General features: G+C 39.8%; 1 protein-coding gene across 2 annotated transcripts in view; it reads left to right on the top strand.

Moving 5' to 3' along the window:
* The window catches only part of CACNG8 (calcium voltage-gated channel auxiliary subunit gamma 8), a 54,803-nt gene that overhangs the window by 23,805 nt on the left and 13,002 nt on the right, over positions 1–17,996 (top strand). Inside the window, exons 2-3 of one of the 2 annotated variants that reach the window (XM_075605349.1) lie at positions 15,593–16,135; positions 17,798–17,872. In XM_075605349.1, the coding sequence (XP_075461464.1) occupies positions 15,913–16,135; positions 17,798–17,872 (298 nt within the window). In that variant the 5' untranslated portion in view covers positions 15,593–15,912. Of the gene's footprint in view, positions 1–15,573; positions 16,136–17,797; positions 17,873–17,996 lie in introns of both variants that reach the window. The other variant, XM_075605351.1, reaches the window with a different exon arrangement.

The raw sequence follows: 17,996 nt of genomic DNA, 5'->3' as shown, positions 1-17,996 counted from the left end.
TCCTCAGATAGATGCAACTCCACCTACCTTGATGATTGGCCGTGTTGCTGCTCAATCTAATAAATGAATATGTTATATTCAAATTGAAATGTAGCAGATCCTTGTAAGGAGCAAACCGTGAGTGTTTGATGGAGTGCTGTCTGGCACCCAGTTTTATTTCTTCATTTGAACTTTTGCTTGTCAACATCCTTTGTTTGATTTTCCTTGGCTTACAAACTAGTGCAGTATCTATCACACTTTGGACCAAATTTACTGCAGTGCTAAACCATAAGCTGCCTTCCAGCCTGCTCACTTGAATGAGCCATAAAGTGCCTTATGAATTAGCACCACTTAATCATGTTGGTTCTTTATTTGTTATAAAGGAATTATGTGTATGAAACAGGTCATCTTGGGTAACATATGCATGAATGTCAGGTTAATGGACAGACAACAGAGGGTTGTCATACAGTAAATGGAACTTTTTCAGGTTGGGCTAAAGTCGTGAGTGGAGTACCTCAGGGATCGGTACTGGGACCCCTGCTTTTTAACTTGTTTATTAATGACCTTGAGGTTGTCATCGAGAGCAAAGTTTCCATCTTTGCTGATGATACTAAATTGTGTAAGGTAATAGAATCAGAGCAGGATGTAATTTCTCTTCAGAAGGACTTGGAGAGACTGGAAACGTGGGCAGGTAAAAGGCAGATGAGGTTTAATACAGATAAATGTAAGGTTATGCATTTGGGATGCAAGAATAAAAAGGCGAATTACAAATTAAATGGGGATAAATTGGGGGAATCCTCGATGGATTAGCATTTAGGAGTTTTTGTAGACAGCAGGCTTAGCAATAGTGCCCAAACTCATGCAGTAGCTGCAAAGGCAAACAAGATCTTATCTTGCATCAAACGGGCAATGGATGGAAGGGAAGTAAACATTATTATGCCCCTTTACAAAGCATTAGTAAGACCTCACCTTGAATATGGAGTACAATTTTGGGCACCAATCCTAAGAAAAGACAATATGGAACTAGAGAGAGTGCAGAGAAGAGCCACAAAATTAATAAAGGGGATGGACAATCTAATTTATGAGGAGAGGCTAGCTAAATTAGATTTATTTACATTAGAAAAGAGGCGTCTAAGAGGGGATATGATAACTATATACAAATATATTTGGGGACAATAAAGGAGCTTTCAAAAGAACTATTCTTCCCACGGGCAGTACAAAGGACTCGGGGCCATCCCTTAAGGCTGGAGGAAAGGTGATTTCACCAGCAACAAAGGAAAGGGTTCTTTACAGTAAGGGCAGTTAAAATGTGGAATTCATTACCCATAGAGACTGTGATGGCAGATACAATATATTTGTTCAAAAAAGGTTGGACATCTTTTTAGATAGGAAAGGTATACAGTGATATACCAAATAAGTATACATGGGAAATATGTTTATCCAGGGATTAATCCGATTGCCAATTCTTGGAGTCAGGAAGGAATTTATTTTTCCCCTTATAAGACATCATTAGATTATATGACTCTGGGGGTTTTTGTTTGCCTTCCTCTGGATCAGTAAGTAAGTATAGATAATGGATAAAGTATCTGTTGTCTAAATTTAGCATAAGTTGAACTTGACGGACGTATGTCTTTTTTCAACCTCATCTACTATGTAACTGTAACGGATTTTCTGGCCTAGCCTGTCCCACCCAATCTCACATTGGCCCCTGTGGTCTAACCAGTCCCCATTACAGTGTAGTGTCTGGTGGTGCACCTGTTGGCAACAGGACTCCTGAGTCTCCCGCATGATGTTGTGTGGGGAATGCCAACCCAGACAGGCAGCTGAGGTAGTGTGCTTGAGTCCTACCTATATCCAGTGCAGCGCCTCCACCTCATCAGGATCCCAGCGTCCGCTTGTGGATGGTCCTGGTGAGGAACTCCTCTGTGGTGCACTCCTCTGTGTAATCAGTCCACACTTACACACGAGGGTATGGTTTAACAGGATCATCTTTATTGACTTGCGGTGGGCCAGCTGCCCCTCACAGTGGGTGTACTTAGCCTCTCATGTTCACCGCACTTCCCTTTGAAAGGTGTCCTTTCCCCAAATTGGTGGATTCCCTATCTCCCCTTAGGGAGATAGTCCCTGTGCCGGGTCCCTGGTCACAGTCTTATAAGCTGTCTCCTCACAAGATTGCACTCAGACTTGCTCCTGTCTCATAGTCTCTTACATAACCTTCCAACAGCTTAGCAACAACTCCACTGAACTCCTAACTTTTGGCAGTGCTGTGCCTTATGTATCCTCTGGGGGCTGGCACAACTCTGACATCACTAATCATGGATTCAGAGCATGTGACCACTCCCATCCATCCATAGGGCACCTCACCAGGGTGTGAGGGCAAACCTCTATAATTACTGCTGGCATGCCCATAATTTACCAGGCCTTACTGTCAGCAGGAGAGATGACTGTAATCCATTTTCCAGCATGGTTACATAACTATGTAACTATGTAAATAAAAGCATACATTGTAAGTACGAGTTACATACAAGATTCCAGCCCTTACAAATTCTGTCACGTAACAGTTCTAGAAAAATAAAAGGGACATATTTCAATGTAATGGCCTATATTTACTGTGCAGTGCTGTGCTGTGAAATACAGTAGTAAGATTTACTATTTTCACCAAAACAGCAAAGTTTGTGGCCTGCGAGGATTAACACTGTGGGGGGTCATGCTTCTAAATGGGACCCCATAGCTTTAATCCTTCACTTGATGGATCATCATGAGAGGAGAGAAGCCGATAACCTTGGAGAAGAGCTGCTCAGCTGTCTCCGTCTCCGTCTGTGTGCCATCCCCAGCAGCTCTGAAGGTAAGAAGCAGTATATTGTTATTATTATTATTATATAGACAGAATATTGGTCTCTACATCATGAGAGGGAATACTATAGCACCATATTCGGTCATCTACATCATGAGAGGGAATACTATAGCACCATATTCGGTCATCTACATCATGAGAGGGAATACTATAGCACCATATTCGGTCATCTACATCATGAGAGGGAATACTATAGCACCATATTCGGTCATCTACATCATGAGAGGGAATACTATAGCACCATATTCGGTCATCTACATCATGAGGGGGAATACTATAGCAACATATTCGGTCATCTGCATCATGAGAGGGAATACTATAGCACCATATTCGGGCATCTACATCATGAGGGGGAATACTATAGCACCATATTCAGTAATCTACATCATGAGGGGGAATACTATAGCACCATATTCGGTCATCTACATCATGAGAGGGAATACTATAGCACCATATTCGGTCATCTACATCATGAGGGAGAATACTATAGCACCATATTCGGTCATCTACATCATGAGAGGGAATACTATAGCACCATATTCGGTCATCTACATCATGAGGGGGAATACTATAGCACCATATTCGGTCATCTACATCATGAGAGGGAATACTATAGCACCATATTCGGTCATCTACATCATGAGAGGGAATACTATAGCACCATATTCGGTCATCTACATCATGAGGGAGAATACTATAGCACCATATTCGGTCATCTACATCATGAGAGGGAATACTATAGCACCATATTCAGTAATCTACATCATGAGGGGGAATACTATAGCACCATATTCGGTCATCTACATCATGAGGGGGAATACTATAGCACCATATTCAGTAATCTACATCATGAGGGGGAATACTATAGCACCATATTCAGTAATCTACATCATGAGGGGGAATACTATAGCACCATATTCGGTCATCTACATCATGAGGGGGAATACTATAGCACCATATTCAGTAATCTACATCATCAAGGGGGCTGGACAGTTTTAAATGTCCTTTCCAGTCCCCTTAATGACGTGGGTTGGACAGACCGGAGACTGCTTCTTACCTTCAGAGCTGCTCGGGACGGCACACAGTGACAGCTGCGCAGCTCCTCCACAAGGTTAGTATCAGTTTCTCTTCTCTCCTGATAGCCCAAAAGGATTAATCCTGTCGGGCATCTTACTGTTTTCGGGGCAGCAATCGGAGCGGCAGCTGAACCGCACAGCCGCCGTGCGTGATCCCGACACACGAGAATAGTCAGTCTTACTACATCTGTATGCAGACACCTTCCACCATCAAAAGACATCCCAATACCTTATTTAAGCATATAAGGCTAGGGCAGTGTTTTTCAGCGGGTTCCTAGTGCACCCTTAAAGGGTTCCCAGAAGTTTCAGGTCATTAGGAAATTGTACCAAATACAGAGGAATTTACAATGCATCTGATCTCAGACGCGCTATTAGAGAGGGTTGGGGTTTCTTACAATGCATCTGATCTCAGACGCGCTATTAGAGAGGGTTGGGGTTTCTTACAATGCATCTGATCTCAGAGGTGATATTAGAGAGGGTTGGGGTTCCTTACAATGCATCTGATCCCAGACGCGCTATTAGAGGGGGTTGGGGTTCCTTACAATGCATTTAATCTCAGACACAATATAATTATAGGTTTCTTATAGGCCTAAGGTGTCTGTTGACTCTGGAAAGTGTCTTATGGAATAGTATTGTTTAGTAAAAAATATGGCCTAAAATTCCTAATTTTGCAAGCTGTAGATTCTCCTGTTTGGAATAAACACTTTTCCATTATCTCAGCCAGACAGTGAGTGGGCTTTGAAAATGATATCATCTAGTACAGGTGTGGCCAAGCCAGTCCTCAAGGTGTTCAGGATATTCCTGCTTCAGCACCGGTGGCTCAATCAAGCCCATAGTCATTATGACTGAGCCACTGATTGAGCCACCTATGCTGAAGCAGAGATATCGTGAAAACCTTACCTGTAAGTGGCCCTTGAGGACTGGAGTTGGCCACACCTGACCTATATATCTACAATATATATATATATTTTTTTTTTAATTTTAACTATGTGCAATAAAATAGACACTACTTGGTATATGCTAATTCCGCATTTTATAAAAATGGTAACATTAACATAACATTTATGCAGAACCTAATACCACTGCGGATTAAATTCTCTCATGTTAGGTTAAACTCTCATCATTTGTTCATTTATTAGATCAAATTAATTGCAAGAGCCAGTGCCAATATTTAGACATTTTAATCTTTAAACATAAAATAACTTATCGCGCGTGAAATTGGTCTGATCAAGATGACCTTCAGAAAGAAGGTTTTTTTTTTTATTTGTAGCTATCATGTACCTATCATGTAAGTAAAGGGACAATTTGGGGTTTCTGATTGTGACAGGTATAAGTAATGTGTAGCAATTCCCTGTTGGTGATTGAACACCACATGGGGTTAGGATCACCTATAAGAGCAATAACTGGCATAAAATGCCCACAGTTTTTTTGTTTTTCTTTCTTTCTGCAAATCTGATACGATAACTTGCTGGACTCATTGCATCCCTTGCTGCACTGAAACCCAGCTGTCACCTTCCTGCTCTCAGTTTTTCTTGCCAATGTTAACCCTTTAAAATATGTAATTGTCACTGTTTTTGGTGCTATAATGTACTGAGGGTTCTCAGAACTTCTAGCTGTTAACACCTCAAAGCTGGTTCAAGTGCAAACATGTTCCCTTTTGATTTATGGCACATACAGTATGACCATGGAGGTATTTGAGGGATTTATCTGTTGCCATTTTATTTTACATATTACAGCTTAAGACAAAAAGCCCCAGGGCTACATCCAATATGATAAATTATATAGTTATATACTTATCTGTCTCTCTTCTCATAAGTAAGGGTCATTTAATCAAATTCTTTGGCCAAACTATTTTTAAGCCTGCCACCACGCCAAGGTATGCCCTTTTCACAGGTCAGAACACTACCTGCAAATGCTCTCTTAAAGCTGCTGTCCAAGCAATATCCTATGCGTTTTTTTTTTTTTAAATAAATCAATTCTGTACTATGAGAAAATACTCGTAGCATTTTTTTTAAACCACTCTGAAAGGCATTTTAACTTATTTTAAGGTAACAAGCATTTTTTGTTTCTGTAGCAACCATTTACAAAATCACATCCCCTTCCTCTTCTGAAAGGCTATGGCACACCCCTTTTTGAGCCCCGCCCTTTCTCTAGCAGTGCACCAGTTGTATCTAGTGACTGCCTGGTCACATGATCTTTCCCACATAACTTTGCATCTTTGGTCCTCTTCTGCTGCACTGACAGCCATTTAGTGAACCCACAAGCAGAATGTTCACCGATCAATCACAGGAGAAGATCGATCGGCAATTTAGCTAATTACTTATAATTGTGTGAATTGTATTGATGCACATATTAAGGGGGGGAGGGTGCGGCAGCTTGGACTGCTGCTTTGTAGCCTCTCTAATGGAGGGAGAACTGTATTCATAGACTGGTCATTCACAGGTGCATAACAAGACCTGCTTCATAAAAGTGGGATGAGTGAGGTTAAAACCAGGGAGGTGGGGTCTCAACCCTCCAAACAATTGTTTGACAATTGCAATTTACAAACAGACACAACCCCTGCAAGCTCAGAACCCAAACCCAGCATACCATATATATTTCTGTCAAAAGGAGTGCTATTGGGATTCTGACCTCATGTACTGATGCAGCAGCCGTTATACGAACACTTCACGCGTCATGTACATCGGAATCCTGATTTGAAACCGTGGGATGAATTCCAGCCTTCCCGCACTAAGATGCGAGCGCGGCGAGAGCAGAAAAAGGAATTTTAGTGTTCTGGCTTTTAAAAACATGAAATTGACACAGTAGCACAGAAGCACAGTAGCACAGAAGCACAGTACTGTACACATTACAATTCATCCATTTTATTGCAAACGAAGAAACAGAATCCATGAAATTCAAACAAAACATCCGCGATAAGCGCGGGTGCCTGGGGCGATTGGCCGCGTTCATGCTGCGTGGGGAACAGCAGAGAACTCAAAATCGGCGTCGTGATGTGTTCAAATAACGGCCGCTCCATCAGTATATAACAAAAGACAAAAAGACCCAATGTAACATTGTGGCTTTCTGTGTTTTGTTGTATGCATCAGGTTACAATCCCAAAACACTCCTTTTTGACAGAAATATATATGGTATGCTGGGTTTGGGTTCTGAGCTTGCAGGGGTTGTGTATTTATACTATAGCTAATTTCTACACTATAGCTTAGACTCTTATGGGCTAATTAATTTAACCTGGATAGTGTGTGCATCTTAATATATGATGCTGTTAGAACAGAAAGCCACATTTGACATACAGGATTCTGTTCATACTGTATATCAGAAGCACTTAATCATCTTGCATATCTTGAATTCAACTCACCTGATTTATATACTTATAGTTCACCTCCATAAGTACAAATCTGTGTTTCAGTATGCAAGTGATTTTTGGCCATGTACCAGTAATATCATACTTTTTATTTTAAACTAAGGGTTAAAAATGACAGACGTGTTGCATGACTGAGTTCTTGTATGTATGTATATTTTGTATAGTGCCAATGAGCTTTACACATTTTTGAAATCGTTACGATACAATTACTATACATGAAATATAATAAAAAAAGATGGGATAAGTGCATCAAGATATGTGCAACATTTGGAGATAGGTATTGCTAATTCAATACGTATGGGTTGTACATGGAAGACATGTATGTTTGTATGTTCCGCGTGTTAAAGTGATCTAACGTGGTTAACAATGAGAGAGGCTGAATAAGAAGCATGGGATTGAAAGTACTGCATTTTTTTAAAATGTTTATGAGAATTTTGCTTCAGTCCAAATAGATTTAACCTTTACATTAGTCTAATAATAATAGCAAGTTCTTGTATAGCGCTGCTATTTTTATGTAGCGCTTTACAGAGACATTTTGCAGGCAGAGGCCCTGCCCTGTGGAGCTTTACAATCTATGTTTTTGGTGCCTGAGGCACAGGGAGATAAAGTGACTTGCTCAATGTCACAAGGAGCCGTCACCAGGAATTGAACCAGGCTCCCCTGCTTCAAACTCAGTGCCAGTCAGTGTCTTTAGTCACTGAGCCACTCCTTGACATACATGGTATGCCACCTGGACGACCCTTTCCGGCAGCCAGAGCTGGACGCGGTCATGTAATCGCTCCTGGAGTGAAGACATGATCGGAATTGCCGGAAGTTCGGTGGTGCTCTGGATCACCGGCACTGTAAAGGTTAAGTTGACAGCAGTCAATTTTTCATAGCTTCTCTTTGCTGCTTAAATGTAAGTGTTCCTAGATACATTATGTTAACTTGTCAGTGCAAAAAGCCTTTCAGTTTCAAAGTGCTCTACAACCCTTCTTCAGAGGAATCCATAATGAGTCATGGGAGTTTATTTCTGGTGCTGTAGTTTTCTTCATGTCAATTTCCTAAAGTAAGAGGGGAGCAGGGACAAGTGGGAAAAGGATGCGGTTTGATCTAGATCAAAGAAAAGAGGGGAACTTAAGAGGCCAGTTCCACATGGCATATTCAAAAACAAGTGATCATAAGGTTTCAAAAACGAGATCAAATACATCCAAAAATATTTAGTAGAAATAGCCTTTAAGGTGTCTGGCACTCTAGATCATATAGGTTAAAACAGGAAACGTCCATTAAGGATTATCTAGATAAAAAGCACGGGATTACATTTTGCCAAATGTATCCTCAAAATGTTGCTTTTTATGCTATCTCTGGTCATTTTGTAATTAAGGAGATTCAAAGAGGAGATAGTGGGTGCTCCAAAAGTGACAGGATGTGATATTGAATAGGAAAGTCCAATGTAGGGACAGACACAAAGAGGAAACTCATACTGTTGGAGTGGGTTACTCCTTGATAAAGCACTGCAAGGGGAGAACCATGTAGGAGGTTTCTCGACACCTCCTTGGGGATATCTGTTTGTTAAATAAACTATTTTTTATTACCATTTAAACTTGGCTCCCTTGGCTGTGCGCTGCTGATTTTGTCTATTTCCTGTAAATAAGGAGAAACTGATTATTCGTGTGATGAGGTTGTCTGGGGCATCTGAAGAATAGCAGGTACTATCCGATAAAAGACTACCTTCAAAATTGATGAAGGACAACCACATTATTTGCCACTAAGACAATTTCAATGAGTTAGAGTATAATCAAAACTGAGAGTACTTTACCAGGGCTATCTTTAAACTCTTAAAAATTGTTTTTTAATTTAGCACATTGACATGACCATTATAGAGCTAATTTTTTTTTGTTTTAAAATGAATATTTACATGAATAATTTAAAAACTAAAAACCAATTCAGGTTACTCAGAAACAGTTGAGTTTGCATGCGGTATCAGAAGAAAATGAAATAGCAAATGAATGAAATATAAATATATTTTTGGATCATCATTGTGAGCTTAGGGCTCCTGGTGGGGGAACCATCCCAAATGCCTTTAATATTTATCTATATCAAAAGGAAAAATCAGGATTGTGCAGCCAGGGTTTTGTTTTAGGGCATTTTAGCGCCATCTGTGCTGGACTCACAGCATTGCCACTTGTTTAATGTGTCCCTGAAATGCTGCTATTTCTGCTCTATGCTGTCCTTGTTTTAAACTGCGCATCTAACATAAAAGACCTGATAATGCTGCAAAATATTGTGTTGCCGAATATTACTTTTTCGTTCGGAAAGTCCCACATAACTCACAAAACAAAACTTAAAAACAGACATTGCCTCCTTATAACACGTTTAAATATTCTTCCAGCAAACATTTAAGTTTTGTGGCTTAAAGATTATATTTCTTTTCAACTTGAATAAGACAATACATCTCATGCAAGTGTTTCCTCTGCCCTTCTGTGGGACCCCACCTAGTGCAACATGCTGATCCAGGCACAGTGACACACTAAAAAGGGAGAGGCTGGAGGATGTCAAGCAGCCCGCAGGTTTAAGATCACCATATACTGTACAAACTGACTTAGGAAAATAATGTAACACGTACAGATGTCCGGTTTTACTAGAAAGGAATACATCATCACCTAGGTGTAACTCAATTAAACATGGCATTAATATTGGTCAGTTTAATACCAGTAGGCAAACAAAATCTTAATACCATTTGTTCTTGTGCCCTTTGCAGAAACTTGTTCCACTTCACCTTCATAACCTGGTATGACATTTGGCACTGTAATAGGAATAGGGCGTTCTCATTGACTTCATTTACATTTTGACATTTAGCACACATGTCACTAAATCCACTTACATGGTCACAAAACATGCAGCTCTTTTCCATATTGAATAAAAACATTTGCCAAATTTTTTTCCCCGTAGAATTAAAATCTTTGAATTTATCTGGTGATTTAAAAACTTTTGCAGGAATAAAACAGTGTGAACTAGCAGCGATGTGTGCATTAATACTACTAGCATCGGACTTATGGGCCAGAGAAACTTAGAACAGCAGCATTGAATTTCCTAGCTTGTACCCGGGCTCACAGGCAAGTATACTGTGCAGTCTGAATGGAAGTAAGATTGAGACTTCAAGTACCATTTCGTTTGCTGCTTCTATTTATTGCACTGAGCTGTTTAACTGTGACAAGTGGACAATGAATAGTCTGAGAATTGATTTGCAGAACGTTGCTGGCACCTGTAGCACTGAAAATGTTGAACATGAAGATCCCCCACCTTATCGTCTCCAGTGGGCTCAAGCGCAGCTTTACTCATGAAACACAGTGATCTTGTCATAGTGTATCACTTTATTTCATTTCCACTTCATAGGTAGTAAAGCCAGTAGTAGCAGTGGTGATAAAAGGAACTCAGACAGAAAAACAATTGGAAACGTGTCACTTTTAGAATCACACTCAGGGTCACGTGGTGCAATTCCAAAGCAAAACCATTGTATCAAATTAAAAAAATCTGGGATTAGCTACATAGTTACTCAAGTACTGTATGTTTCAATTAGTGTCGCATCTCGCCAAAAAGGACTGGAAGTTTCCTTAAAACATGCAGAAAAAAGATGACTTGGGCGCCGCCACTAAATATATATAGTCAAATAACCACTGAATGGACAAATAGTCAACAAATAGATGAAGGATCAAATCAAACCATCAAGCAGTCTACATTCTTAGAACAAGTCCTCTAAATACAGGACACTTGTTCTAAGGCATGCTTGTTCTAAGGCATACTTGTGCTAAGACTGCTTCATGGTTTGATTTGATCCTCCATCTACTTGTTGACTATTTGTCCATGCAAGTGGTCATTTGTCTATCTACGGTATATTTAGTGACGCCGCCCAAGTTATCTTTTTTCTGCATGTACGTTATCTGATTTAATCAGAGACAGAGGACTGCATCCGGCAGCCACTGCCTTATATTTATAGACAATTGTACACTTTTGCACCTATCACTGTACTCATGATATATTATTGATGTTGATTATTTATTGTACATCACATATCAGATCATGTTTCCTCTGATCTACGAGGCACACTTCACTTAGTAGTACCGCATTACCCTTATTTTTCTTCACTTTCCTTCAAAAATCAGCTAATGGGAAAATAAAGCTGATGTTTTAAGGAAACTTCACGTTCTTTGTGGCAAGATGAGACGCTGATCGAAACATTGTTCTTATAGAGGGGGGTAAGATACTGGATCTACCCGCGACCGCACTGCCAAGTTTGCGCTGCTCTGTTGTTTGCATGTGGAATAAGGGGGAAAGAGTACAGTAGTTACTAATTACTCTGGGAGCATTACTCAAGTACCCAGCAGTTTAAGGAAGGATGAAACGGAAGAAACTGGAAGACTGATAGCAAATGATATGTCACATACTGTAGTTTATCCCAATAGAAAGAATTGAGACAGTTGGTAGGATCAATGCTTATCTACAGCACACAGCCAACAGATAAGGGTTTAAAAAAAAAAACAAGTGAAACTGATTGACTGGTAAATTAATACATATATACTGGTCGGGTAGTGATTTACAGGTCGGATCTCAATCTCTATTTTATATATATATATATATATATATATATATATATATATATATATATATATATATATCATAGAAAAATATTACTTGTTCATTCATTACTTGTTCATTACTTGTTCATTACTTGTTCATTCAGACAAGACATTCACATGTCTTGTCTGAAACCCTGCTTTTCGCCATTATCACTAGTAAACAGTGCAGCAAGGGTTCTGGGAAATGACATGCAAATAAGCACACAGTGCCACCTTTAGTCTTACATCCATTATTACATGGAACCTTTAAGCCTGGGAGATATATATATATATATGTATATATATATATGTATATATATATATATATATATATATATATATATATAAATTATATAAGTGAACAGATGGGTGGGGAGCATGGGGTGTCCATAACTGAATTGCATTAATTTGTGCTCTGGTGACCCTCAGGTTTCCGAGATGATTACCGAGGGAGTTGTGGCTGGTATTTTCTGGCATTTAAATTCTCCTAGTCACGTGGGTCAATAGAAAGCAAAATAACAGTAAATAACATCTCTGTAGATCAATAGTTTCCAGAAAATTTGGTTAAGGAACCCCCAAGTGAAATTCGGAGTAATCCCCAACCATCTCTAATAGCAACTCCGATCAGATGCATAGTAAAGTGTTCTGTATTTGATACAATTTTCAAATGACCAGAAAACTGCAGGGAACTCCTTAGGGATGCTTGTTCCTAGGAATCCTGCTTGAAAAACACAGCTCAAGATAATACAAATGGGGAAATGTTGCTAGAATATATTATATAAATTCGTAATATTCCTACCTGGAAGAAGATGCCATGACGCACAAGTGGAAATCTCAAATTCGCAACTTTTAGGTGAAGCGGCACACAACCTCCCAGCACTAGAGACCTGACTAAACTGCAGAATAAATCATAGAAACGCCTACTGTAATGAGACACATGCGCCATCTATTTTCTCTACATGGAACTACTGCAGGACATTTTTCTAAGCTGTACATAGGACATTAGGCATAAATGGTTAAAAAGATCTCAGTACAACAAACTTTTAGTAAACAGAAAAATTCCCCAGTGTACTTATTGCAAAATCTTCTGCAAATGCGCTTAATAAATGCCAGGAACACAGAAATGAAAGATGCAGCATTTATGGCTCTTTCATAAGTAACCCCCGCCGCCTGCATTTTGCAGTTGGAAGTAGATCCTCTGCCTACCGCCTACACAAGCCAAGCTCTAGTCATTCCTTGCCCATTCTTGCCTTTAGCCAGCCTAAAACCTTTTCTGTTGTCTGTAATCTCCCTTCAGTCCCAATGCTGTGTGGTTGAACAGGACAACAAGCAAATAGGATTATTTAAAACAGCAATCCGGCTGCGAGATTTATTTGTGTTAATTAATTTTTTTAACATAATCAGAACCTGGGGGTCATCCGGAGCTGAACTGTGCTGTTTTCAGCTCCACTGACTCCATCTTCCACCCCCAGTTATCGAGTTATCGAGATAAAAGCTCCCTCACGCCAAAGCGTGCAGGATTTACTGGCCAGTAGAAAGCCGCAACGTCATCAGTTGCGTCTTCCTATTGGACAATACTGGCAACCATATTGAATCAAACAACACACAGAACCCCAGCAAGCTCTTTTTGGGAACCCCTGAGCTCCCACAAAATATATACTCCTCCAAGTGTCAAAAATGAGTGCTATTGAGCGTGGCAAATGTATACAACAGAGACAGAGAAGCCCAATGCTACATCCAATATGACAAAAATACACAGTAAAATACTTAAATATTCTCTTGAAAAAGGGTAATTTAGTTTAACCCTTTGGCCAAAGCATTGTAAGCCTGTGAGCCACGAAAAGGCACACCCAGTTCACAGGTCCTAACACTACCAGATAAAATACTAATATACCTCTATTAAGATTAAAATTCTCATGTACCTCTATTAGGAGGGAGAAAGACTAACATTGGATCTATATCCAGTAAAATGAAGAGGAACTGCTGACTTATTTTCAGCTGTCTCAGCTGTTGGCCCCTCCTTCCCAGGTTTTAAGCCCACCCCTCCCCACTTCCCAAGTCAGCAGGTTCCTTTCATTTTACTTGATATAGATCCAATGTTGGTCTTTCTGTGGGTTAATATGCACAGGGAAATTATGTAAAGAGCTTGAAGAGACCAATTCCTCCAAAATAGTCCTAAGCTATAAAGATAAGGGAAGAGGAGAGAGAGGAGCTCTGGCTGGGAGGTAGCCAGAGAAATTCAAACCCCTCCAAAGTCTTAGCCCACCATGTTAGAAGTAATACAGAGAGATGCCAAACTTCAAGGAGCAAAATTAGTGAGATTTGAAGGATCACAGAAGGGCATTTATGGAAAACAAAGTACAGATTTGTATCAGTGATACTCCTAGAGCCACCGACAGGGCCACCCGGGCAGAGAGCCGGGACAGTCTTCCCGGGGCTTGGGTGTCTTCCGGATTGGCAGTCGGACCTCCCCCCCTTTCCTCAACAACAATCATCGACCCCGTCGCCGTTCAGACCCTCAGTTTGGCTGCTGCACTCTAAACAGTGGGCCACCACACCTCCCCATTCAACAACTCGGGGACCAGGTCAAGAATTCTGCCCTGTGCCCCGAGAAAGCTGTCGGAGAGCCTGGATTGTCCATTGAGGTCTTTGATGCTGATGCTAGAAAATCATTGAGACTTGAGAATTCACATCTGTACTTACTGTCATTTTGCTTATTAGGGTTAGGTTTCAGGGGTATAAATAGGAAAAGCTATTGATGTGTCTTAGGAAACAAGTTAAAAATATTGATGCTTTCACTGTATTGAAATTCCAATGTACAATACAATACCTTGCTAGTTTGGACTGTTCTGTAAAGTAGCAATTTGGCTGTGAAATGCTACATACTAATATTAGTCTCCAGAGCTATTAGTCTCCAGAGCTATTAGTCTCCAGAGCTATTAGTCTCCAGAGCTATTTGTTTATGTGCATTGAGCAAACGTGACTTGTTGCTTTACAACAGACAGGGATTTATGCATTAATTTACAATAGTGCTGATCGGGGGAGGGTGGGAGGGATGGGTAACAATCAAACGGAAACTCTCACTGTCAGCGGGACTTTTCAAGTGATAGTGCCCCAATCGGCACTATCACAGTGTAATAAATAACCCCCATGGGGCCTTTTTGTATAAACTGCAATAGTGCCAATTCAGCGCTATCGCACAGTAAACCCCATTAACTTCAGTTTCTGTGCGAACTGGATCAGCATTATTGCATTTCATAGGATAAGGGCCATCATCTCTGTAATTTGTGTGTTTTACATCAGGGCAGTCAGTCAGTAATCATTTGCTTGTATTATACTGATTGGGCATATATTTGAAGCAGAGATTTTATTCATAAATATATTTATTACGCTACTTTATCTAAAATATTGGAAGCCATAAAACTGTGCAGACCTAGAACTTCAAGCCAAATTGTGAAACTGTGCTTGTTTATTGCATCCAATATTTTCTGTTTTTTAGACCAATAAATATTTTATTTAATAAAATCTTTGCTTCTATTATGACTGAGTGGTTCTTTAGGTCTCTCTATATAAATATTGTGTTGCAGAGTTAATTGTTTTGTGAAATAAAGGGACCACAATAAAAAGTATATTAAAATGTGTGAAAACTGAATTTAGTGAACTGAATCCAGTAATGAAGTCCCGGTGTGGAACTGTTTTACTCAGGTGTTTGTGATGCTTGCAGAATCCCCGACTTGATGCTAAGAAGTACAGAGCAAAAGCAGACGCGGTCAATGGAACAAAATCTGGGGTTTGTTGAGAAGATAATCCTGGGTGAGTCGGTGGCTCCCATTGTTCTCTGGCAAAAACACCTGAGCTTCTGCTGACATCAAAAGCCAAAGGGAGTTAAAGCAACACTGGGAAAAGGTAAGGAGCAACCAAAGAGCACAACACTGACCATAGAAGAAGACACAGAGCTTCATCTACAAGAAACCCATTTAGTGTTAAGCAGAAAATCCCAAGCCTGTCACCCTGGAGTCGTGGAAGAGGTGGAATGAAGGCAGAATGGTGTGGTGTGAGAAAGGGGTTCAAATCCTTTTGACTACAGTGGGAGCTTTTGCTGCATTTGGACTTATGACAATCGCCATAGGAACCGATTACTGGCTTTATGCCAGGGCTTTCATTTGCAATACCACAAACATCTCCAGTGAGGATACACCACTGAAAGACAAGAGGGACCCGGGAGGGTTGACCCATTCTGGCCTTTGGAGGATTTGCTGTTTGGAAGGTAACTACTGTATGTTTCTTATGGACTCTCTCTCTCTCTCTACACCCACCAGGTACAGAAATAAATAATGGTAAGTCAAAAAGTGACAGACCCTATACCGTACAGCGTATAGCAATGATAACACTTATGAGCCCATTCTCGTCTCAGATGGGTCCTTGGGTGGGTTTGCCGACCATTCACTTCTTTAACCCAGGCTTTGCTTTAAAAGTGTGTAAGACAGCAGGCGTATTGCTTTAAGGGATCATGTCCAAGTGAATAAGCAAAAAGTAATGCACTATGCGGTAGATCCTCAGAATTCTGTTCAATAATTATCGATCCGCTAAATTGGGTTAACGGACTCTAAGTCATAACGGATATCCCCAAAGTTGCTTAGTTACGATGTACTTGCATTCACCTGAAAATTAGTGGATCGCTAACTTTTAACCAATGTCGTGCTTACTCATATGCAAATCATATGGTAATGAGCAGTTTACCTAACAATGGAGATCCTCAGACCTCCGTTCATGTTGGCACATGGGAATAACGCTGCGATATTTAGGACTTCTCAAAGCTGGTGTTGCCTACATCCAGACGCCGATTATCATTGCATTATCTCTGGGAATAACCTAATAGCAATATACTGAGTATAGGACTTAACCCTTTCATTACAAAAAGTTATGTGTCATACAAAGATATATATGAAGGATCATATTAATGTCTGAAACACATCATAAACTATATTATGGTTTTTAGTGATTAAAGTGATATGTTTGTGTGATCTAATATGATATATACTTTAATCATGACTATGTTACAGTAGGACACAGAAAGTAGGACACAGAAAAAACAGTATGGGTGTACAATAATGTTTATCTATACATATCTCAACAATAATAATTAATAAATAACTTAATATTGTACAAAGAAATTAAATGAAGGAAGGACACTTTATAAAAAATAAAAAAAAACATAAAAAATGTAAAATATAAATAAACAGTTATTCATATCATAGCAAGGACCCTTGGGCCTAGTGTCTCCCTTGGGCATATCCAGCAAAACAACTTACATGGATCTTTTTAAAGTGAAGTTTTACGTGGAAGTCGCCTATACCCATCCGTGGGTGAAGAGGCGGAAAGTAAAGTAAAAGTACTGTAATTATAGCAAGATTTGCATTATCTCCAGGTAACGCGTATGAGTAATGTGCATGTGTTAATTACCGCAAGTTAACGTTTTGTCAGTGCGCATGTGCATTGCATTGGTTAACATGTCTCTGCTCCATGAAAGTTCCCGTTACTAGCGCTGCTACTTTTATTAACTGACGTAAATTTTGCATCTCATTTGAGGATTCCTGTTAAATTGAAGACAAATAACGTCCATTACCTAGATTGGTAGCGATCGCTTATAGTGCAAAAGGGACGGCTTTCTGTGGATCCACCCCTAGGAGTGCTCATTTACATGTCATTACCCAGAATCCCTGGCTGCAGAGGAAGCACTATATGCCGTGCGAATATGAAGTAAGACAGGTTTGAGGACCTGTCTGAGACATGTGAATGTGCTCATAAATGTTCTTTATCATCTCTCTACACTCTTGCACACACTTTTTATTATTAAAGAGAAGCAACGAATCCAAATATGACCACATTTTGCTAAAAAATGTATACTGTATTTTTCTTTTATTCTCAGGCCAAAAAAGAGGCGTGTGTGTAAAAATAAACCACTTTCCAGAAGACACGGACTATGATCATGAATATCTTCTACGTAAGTAACTTCCTGTGTAATAATCCATGTTTAAACATGGTTTTGGCATGTGAGATGTGCTGCCCTTACTTTGATGCATAGTACTGTAATATAGCACATAATAGTAATATATTGGGCTATATAT

Source organism: Ascaphus truei, chromosome 6 (assembly GCF_040206685.1).
Source record: "Ascaphus truei isolate aAscTru1 chromosome 6, aAscTru1.hap1, whole genome shotgun sequence".
Classification (NCBI taxonomy): domain Eukaryota; kingdom Metazoa; phylum Chordata; class Amphibia; order Anura; family Ascaphidae; genus Ascaphus; species Ascaphus truei.
Note: the sequence above shows the minus strand (reverse complement) of the source record. Positions and strands in the feature narration are given on the sequence as shown.